This window comes from Orycteropus afer, unplaced genomic scaffold (assembly GCF_000298275.1).
Source record: "Orycteropus afer afer isolate SDZICR_OR568_19922 unplaced genomic scaffold, OryAfe1.0 scaffold00181, whole genome shotgun sequence".
NCBI classification, from domain to species: Eukaryota; Metazoa; Chordata; class Mammalia; order Tubulidentata; family Orycteropodidae; genus Orycteropus; species Orycteropus afer.
Window position 1 is genome coordinate 45,471 of NW_006921768.1, and position 8,826 is coordinate 54,296.

Genomic DNA, 8,826 nt, shown 5'->3' on the forward strand with positions numbered 1-8,826 from the left:
AGTTAGCAGCCAAGCATTTAATCATTATGCCATCAGGGCCCTTTCATCAACCACTGTTGTTGTTGTTGTTCTGTGCCATCGAGTCAGTCCCAACTCACAGCGACCCCTCCTTGGGTTTCCGAGGCATTATCACTACGGAAGTAGATCACCCAACCTTCCTTCCAAGGAGTGGCTGGTGGGTTTGAACCATCAGCCTCTGGTTAGCAGTCAAATGCCTTAGGCACAATGCTACCAGAGCTCCTTCATCAACCATTAGTACTATGTAAAGCAAATTGAACCATGCTTGCCCATTACAGTACAAAATGAAGAACAGGGACAAAGGAGAGATATTACAGGCACACATTATATTCTCTTATATAAATAAGTGATGACATTAAGTTCAAATAAGAGGTTTCTAATATCAAGTTGCCAGTAAAAAAATGAAGTATGACAGGAAGAGTCACCAACAAGTTATCATCTAGTCAAATTTAAACTGTTATATCCAAGATAAAAGAAAAAAAAAAACAAACCACAAACCCACTGGCACTGAGTCAATTCTGACTCATAGCAATCCCCACTGGGTTTCCAAGGCAGTAAATCTTTACAGAAATAGATTGTCCAGCCTTCCTTCCATGGAGTGGCTTGGTGAGTTTGAACCACCAACCTTCTGGTTAGTAGTCAAATGTCTTAGGCACTGCATCACTGGAGCTCCCCTATATCCAAGATACTGGTCCACAAAATGTGTTCCCCCACACCAGCATCAGAATTACCTAAGAACTTATAAGAAATGTAAATTCCTAGGCTCCACATCTATCCTACTGAATAAGAAATTCTGGGAATGAAAGCCAGTACTCTTGTGTTTTAAAACGGTCTGCAAGCAATTCTGATGTATATTAGACTTTGAGAACTGCTCTCAGAAGGGGCTATATTTCTTTAACCTCCATGATATGTATGTATTTATATATATTTTTTACCCCCAGATACACGTGGGCAAACTTCGAAAACAAATGACAGCTCCTATCTGCTTCTTTTCCTCATTGACTTACCTTTAAATATAGACTGAAATACAAGATAAAAATAAATATTTACCAAGGGTTTTTCCTGCTGCAATTCTTGTCAAAAACTGACATATATAGATAGTTCTCAATTGGTAAGCTGTTAGACTGTCCAGTCCATGAATAATAGCTGAAAAAGAACAGTGAATTTTATTAATATTTAAAAAAACAAATATGATCCAGTAGTGCCACTGTGTGGCTTGTTGAGTAATAGGTTACAATCATTTTTAAATATTATTACACTTTAGGACTGTATTTTTATTTCTTCAGAGATAAATCTTAAAAATAAGAATAAAAAAGACCAGTAAAAGACTTTCTTGCAAAATAAAACTCACGCTTCACTTGTAGAGTCATAAATACTGTCAATTACTTTCACAGGCAGCATTTTATACTAACAAAAAAAGGAGATTTAGATTCAAACTGTAAAATCTATCACATCACTAGCTACAAGCTTATTTTAAACTTTTTTTAAAAAAAACTCTTAATATTACAGAAAATAGCTTACTTTATTTCTGTTAGGGTTTTAGTTAAGTGAGTTTTACAAACTTATATTCATTATGATGCTGTGCTACCTAGGTAGGCAGTGAGTACATACAGTGGTGACAAGCCCTCAGTAAGTTTATTACTACACAGCAATGAAGGTAAATGATTGAATGACTCAAGTTAAAATTTAGTGAAAACTGAAAAAAGTTAAGTACAGAATGCTTGGCATATAGATAAGATACTTTAGAGTATCTTTTTTGAGGGAAAACGATGTCAGAAAAGGCTTCTATAAGGAAATAATGTTTTGGTTAGAACCTAAGAGTTCACTGTTAGTGTTATACTTCACCCAGGGCTGAGTTTGTGTATATACAAAGGCATTTAAATAACTTGTTGTTGTTGTTGTTATGTGCCGTCGAGTCGGCCCCGACTCATAGCGACCCCTCCTTGGGTTTCCGAGGCAGTATCACTACGGAAGTAGGATTGCCCAACCTTCCTTCCGAGGAGTGGCTGGTGGGTTTGAACCGCCAGCCTTCTGGTTAGCTGACAAGTGCTTTAGCCACTATGCTACCAGAGCTCCTAACTAAAAATGGAGTCTAATGGCCACTAAGCAGATAACGAGACATATAAATAGATTTACTCCATTTCTTCAATTCTAAGATGTGGTAGTTAAGGTTTTGTGTTAACTTCTTTGGGCTGTGAGTTTAAGTGGTTTGGCAGCTGGATGAAGAGATTCCTCATGATAAGACAGAATGTGGTATAATCACCTACATGGTAGAATCTGCTGTGAGCAGCAAATTAGATGAAGAGTTGCCTTTGGGTTGTGGCCTGCTTCCAGTATGTATACAGAAGCTTTGGGAATGGTATCTACCTTTTGCTCATTTTGGATCCTGCATTTGGCCCATCATCATCTCCAGTTCCTGGACTTGAACCAGCGGCCTGCAGTTGTCTGCCAATTTTAGGATCATTGCCTGAGCAGCCTATGAGCCAAAAATCTGCCAATTTACCTGCCAATCTTATATTGGCTTAGCATCTTGCTGTACTATGTGCCAATGGTGAGTTCATCAGCTCCTGCAGCTGCGCTGAGTCAGAAGATGCCTCCAGCTTACTCCAGTGGGCTGGAAGGCAGGGTTGAAGCCCACAGTCCAGGGGCTTCCAAATAGCCCCTAGAGCCAGCACTTTGAACTCAAAACTTCTAACCTAGTATTCCCATAAAGCTGGCACTCTGAATTTAGACTTCTAGCCTACTTTACTGAAGACAATAAATGTTTGTTAAAGTCATTCGCCAGTGTTACAGCAGCACTAGAGAACAAAGACATAAGATGACATTAATCTTAGGTTATACTAGAATTATTTGGATCTAATATAGCTGCAGAAAGGGCATGGGGTCCAGCATCTTCTGACCTTCACTAACTTCACAAGGGGAAAACAGAATCACCATCAGCAATATCAGCTGAAGGCTGATTCCTATGAGGTAGAAGTCTGACATGCTGCCACCCTCTAACCTTTCCACCAGTACTGACACAGCCATGCCTCCTAGGGCACTCTCTACTCCTCTGCTGGGTTCAATAATTCACTGCAATGGCCACACACAACTCACAGAAAATACTCATAATTATGGGGTTTATTAAGGAAGTAACAAATTACAATTCAGGTTCAGGAAAACTCAGGATATAATTTTTTGATCAGGACAGCCTCCCTTTGGCCATGCCCACAGGCACAGCTCTCTCCAGCCCTTGGCCTCTCAGCCTGGTCTCTGCCGTGTTCAGGCAAGTGTTATGAAGCTATTTTAGCTCTGCTGATGGGTGCACCCTACTCTGTCAGCAAGCCTCCTGCCTGAAGGCACTCAGCCTTCTCGTTCTATAGACCAGCAAGCCCGCCACTATGTCTCGTGTCAGTCTCTTGGTTCTGCTGCCTCTGCTGATGCTGCCTGCCAAGAAGGTGCAGCACAGGAATCTCAGGTCCAAGGCCATGCTCCACTCCTAGCTCTTTCTTGATGGCAACGAGATCCTCCTTTAAGCCTCTGGAATGGCTTATTTTAAGCCTAATGTATTAAAGTTCTGTGTCATCTTGCCTGAGCCATTATTCTAAATAGTTTAGCAGTTATGATGTTATGGTAATAGTTATCCTTCATGATGAGATTTGCTATTGGCAGTCAATCAGTTGAAAGTTTTCTTCAGGGTGTGGCCTGCTTCCAGTATATATGGAAAAATTCTGGGAAAGATGTCTGGCATTTTGCTCAGGATCCTGCATCTGGCTCGTCATCATCTAGACTTGAACCAGCGGTCTGCCGTACTGCCTCCACAGCCTGTGAATCGACAGCCGGCCATTTTACCTACCAGTCTTGGATTTATCAGCCTCAGAAGCTAGCAGCCTTCTGTATTACCTGCTGATCTCAGGTTTGGCTGCCCCTGCAGCTGAGTGAGTGAGGAGAAGCCTCCAGCTTGATATCTGACCCACACACCTGGGACTTGCCAGCATCTACAACTTTATGAGCCATTTTCTTGAGATAAATTTTTCTCTCTCTCTCTCCAAGATTCACTGGTTTTGTTTCTGTAGAGAACATAGCCTAAACCAAACCAAACTCACTGCCATCAAGTTGTTTCTGACTCACAGTGACCCGCCCCCCTTTGGGTTTCTGAGGCAATAAATCTTTACAGAAATAGATTGCCCAGTCTTCCTTCTGCAGAGTGGCTGGCGTGTGTGAACGAACTGCCAACCTTCTGGCTTGAAGTCAAATGCCTTAGGCACTGCACCACCAGAGCTTCTTATAACACATAGCAGGAGATACATTTCTCTGGAGAAAGATCTAAAACTTTTATCTGTTCCTCTGAGAGACTCACATTTAATTCCAAAAACTGAAAATAAACTCTGCCTTATGAGGTACCAAGAGGGTAATTTGCTTGGTCTCACCACAGTAAAGCAGCAAAGCCAGACACCAAATTCAGAAAATTTACCCTATAGCCCATGCTCTTAATCACTACTCTATGCTGTATCCCATGACAGGCTAGTTTTAAGAACAGGTAGAATGAAAGTAGTTTAGCAACAAAAAATGTTAGGAAGTTAAGATCACACAGTTAGAATATATCAATTTTGTAATTTTGGAGGGGTATGGTTCTAGAGATGCTTAGATGGCAAAAGTGTAATGCTACATAGGAAAAGAAAAAGGTCATGAACTGAGTAGTATGGTTATCAGGATGGTTATCTATAGGGATGCTACAATCACCTAGGATGATGGAAAATACTGGAATGGAGAAGTTAACTATACACTACCCAAACCTACAATAAATAAGGAAAAATATCCAAGATACTGTTGTTGTTGTTGTTATGTGCCGTCAAGTCGGCCCCGACTCATAGCGACCCCTCCTTGGGTTTCTGAGGCAGTATCACTATGGAAGTAGGGTTGCCCAACCTTCCTTCAGAAGGTGGCAATAAGGGGAGAAGGTGGCAGAGCCAAGTAGCATGAGCACCCCATGAGCAGGATGTTCTTAAGAACAATTAGGAATAATAGTCTGGAAAAGGCATTACTTGAAAAAGGTAGGTGTAAGAACAATTCTACATCTGAATGAAAGAGCTAAGAATTTTCTAGAAACACTGAATTACATATTTTGCTCTGAGTTGAAAATGTGAATACAAACAACATTATGTTCACAATTTGCATATCCACTGCTAATTAGCAGTGCAACTTAAAAAACAGTTTACTCTCTGGGAATTGTCTGAGTTTTATTCCTGCCCTTAATGTTAAAATAATGGAGGTGGCCTAGATTACTGCTTAGGTACCCTTGAGGTAAAAACCTGAAAGAAATCTTTCTTTTCTTTTTTTTCAATAATAAACTTTATTTTATACATTATGGTGTAATAAATTACCCGGTATGGCTTTTCTAGACATAAGGCTTTGTAAACTCCATGGTGGAACTTGCCCTGAGCAACTGAGGAGCTCCTGATTATTAAAGTTATCCACCTGGGGTATTTCTGTTGAGTAGCACAAAGCAATGTTCTGGGAAATTTGCTCTTTCAGGTGCTTAGAATTCTGAAGTTATGATTGGTTGGTTTGGCCACTCTGTCAGGCTCAAAAGGAGCCTCCTAGAGGCAGGAGTTTCTCTGACTTGCTGGCTGAGAAAGATGTGCTGCTGAGAGAAACACACTCCTGAGAGAAACGTGCTGCTGAGAGACACCAAGAGACATGCACTCCTGGGAGAGACTGAGAGAGACTGTTATTGATACACTATTATTAATTAAAGTCTATGCTTTACTCATATTTCCTTAATGCCCTTTTTCTGTGTTAGGATCCCATCTAGGACACCACATTACATTTAGTCATCATGTCTCCTTAGGCTCCTATTGGCTGTGACAGTTTCTCAGACTTTCCTTTTTTTGATGGCCTTGAGTGCTGGTCAGGTATTGTGCAGACTGTCCCTCAACTGGGATTTGTCTAATGTTTTTTCTATGACTAGATTGGAGGTAAGAGTGTTAGGGAGGAAGACCACAGAGATAAAGTTCCATTTTCATCACATCATATCAAGCATACATACCTCTAATATGACTTAGTACTATTGATGTTGACCTTGATCATCTAGTTTAAGTTCTGTTTGTCAGGTTTCTTTACTGTATTCTTTTCCCCCTCCTTCCATGCTGTACTCTTTGGAAGTCCCTACCTGCAGCCCACACTTAAAGACTGAGGAGTTAAGCTCCACCTCCTTGAGGGGAGAAAAACTACAAAATGATTTGGAATTCTTTTGCAAGGGATATTTGCCTCTTATCTATCTATCCTTCATTTATTCATATCAATATGGATTCTTGGATATTTATTTTATACTTTGGGCTATAATCCAATTCTATTTACAGTTTTCTTGTTCAAGTTGTTGCAGTTTGGGCCTTTAGGGGTTCTTTCAGTTGACTTCTGTGTCTCACAAGTCTCCATTGGTTTTTTTTAAAAAAAAGCACTTCCTTAATTTCTGGCACAAGGTGTTCCTCTGTTTATTATCCATGTGAGGTCCTGGAATCAGTTATTCTCCAAGGAACCCTGGTTCCTTTTATGGAAGAATCATACTAGATACAAGATCCAGACCCTAGATGTGCTTGCTGCTACTGGGGTTTTGTTGCTTCTACACCCTCTTAGCTGACGAGCAAGGAAATATGTGTGCATACTAACCCATGACGACATACACATATATTTCTGTATCTAACCATCTGTACCTATATTAACTTAAAACAGGAGATCATACTGATGTCTCTAATACATGACCATAGAGATCATGCCATGTTCCTTCCAAAAGAGGTCTTTTTAAAAATAATTCTAATTATAGTGAATTACTTCATTCCAGGTTTTACCTTTCTAATTAATGGAAATTATCTATGGCTCTAGTGTTATCTGTGATATATAGGAAAGATTCTTGAATTGGAAGATAAGGCCTGAGTCTGGAACACCCTTTTTAACCTACCACTAGCTTACGTTGCTTAACTAGTTTACTCCTCTATGAATTAATATTTTTGGCCTAACTCGTTGGAATTATTATAAAGATGAAATTTGTTAGTATGTTTTCCCAAGGATTTTGTATTAAATGCTATTTGGATCACAGCTGCATTCAGTTGCCATTAAGTTTAGTGCCAACTCTGAAATAATACCAGAGCATCTTTCTTATTATCATCTTTCAAAAAGATACCCAAGTCTTCTCTAGAGGGCTATGTTTATCCACGAATTAAAGGCTGTCTAGGTACACTTCATCGACAGTTACTTTTACTCGGAGGGCTATACCAACCAAGCAGGTCATAGGAGATTTAAATAGTCCATAAACAGAAAACAATGATGCTTGGATGGCACTAGGAAGCCACTGTGACTGATGAATGACCGCTTCGATAGGAATACCTGAGTAGAAGGAACAACCAAATGCAAGACCCAAAGGAGACAACAGAAACTAGATTCGTGCGATTTTACATATTTTAACTCATTTAATCCTTTGTTGTTGTTGTTGTTGTTTGCCGTCGAGTCGGCCCCGACTCATAGCGACCCCTCCTTGGGTTTCCGAGGCAGTATCACTACGGAAGTAGGACTGCCCAACCTTCCTTCCGAGGAGTGGCTGGTGGGTTTGAACCGCCAGCCTTCTGGTGAGCAGTCAAGTGCCTTAGGCACTATGCTACCAGAGCTCCTTTACTAACCCTAAAAAAAAAAAGGATTTATTACCCTTAATTTACCTAGGACGAAAACTAAGGCCACTCAGGTGACATTGGGCGGAACCGCAATTCGAACTCGGTCTCAACCAAGAAACAGGGTCACTCTGCTATTCCGCAGAGGCAGCCCCTCTCTTCCGACCCTACTGGGGGCCGCGATGGAAACTAGGCCTTAGCAGCCCCCACGCCGCATCCCGGTTCCCATCTCCCGACGCGACATGGCGCCCCCCGCCACATCCCTCCTGGCACTCACCCTCAGCGCTGTCGCGGGTCTGGTGGAAGTCCTCGGATCGGCCGTCGCGGAAAGCCCGGCAAAGAGACAGGCAGAGAAAATCCAGCATCCAACCGGCGGCCACAGTCTCGGCTTCGGCTACCAGTCTCGCGTCCTCCTCCTCCTCAGGGTTCTCCATTTGTACCTGGCAGTCGAGCAATTCCTGGCACTCGAACTGCTCCTGGTCTTCTTCCGCCATTTCCTCCACCCGCTCCTCCGTACCGTCCGCATCTTTGCCGTCCGCACACCCCCGCGGACTCAGAGCCCCTAAGGCGGGATCCTCAGCCATGTTAAATCGCTCGCGCGAGTTTTGTCAACTTTAGGCGCCGAGTGAAGATTGGTTCGTGAGGCGGTCGAGAGGCGTGGTAGGGGAGGCTCTTCCGGCTGGAAACGGCCAATCACAACGCCAGGACAAGGAGCTGGCTCCAACCTGCCTTTCTGATTGGCCAAAACATGCTCCTTCTGGACGTTGATAGTTCCCCGGCACCCACCACCTGCTCCTCGGAGGGGAGGTTGAGCAATCCACTTCCCTGGTGATACCGTTTGGGGAACCCAAAGCTGGTATGAGTTGCATTCGACTTGATGGCAGTGAGTTTGTTTGTTTGTTTGTTTGTTTGTTTGAGTAGCCAAGGCTCTGGGGAGAGAAGTTGAGAAGTAAGAAACGCATTTTAACTGTATAAAAAGAGACAGGTCTAAGAACTTGCCACAAACTCAAAATCATAAAAAACAAAACAAAAAGAACCAGGTTTGCTGGTCTGATGGAGCCAGGTTTGCTGGTCTGATGGAGCCTGGTGAGACCCCTGAGATTGTGGCCCCTAGCTAATCTTCAGATCTGGAATTGAACTCAGTCCTGTGGCTTCCAGCCAAAGAATA

At 42.2% G+C, this 8,826-nt stretch overlaps 1 protein-coding gene across 1 annotated transcript; it reads right to left on the reverse strand.

The window, feature by feature from the left end:
- Positions 1-1,068: 1,068 nt before the first annotated feature.
- LOC103202458 (telomeric repeat-binding factor 1-like) lies at positions 1,069-8,242 on the reverse strand (the record flags this gene model as incomplete). The annotated part of the gene is made up of 2 exons (XM_007947352.1): positions 7,936-8,242; positions 1,069-1,164 (listed from the first exon to the last, which is right to left on the reverse strand). Coding segments are annotated over exons 1-2 (403 nt in total), but the record flags the coding sequence as incomplete, so codon positions are not given.
- Positions 8,243-8,826: the final 584 nt, after the last annotated feature.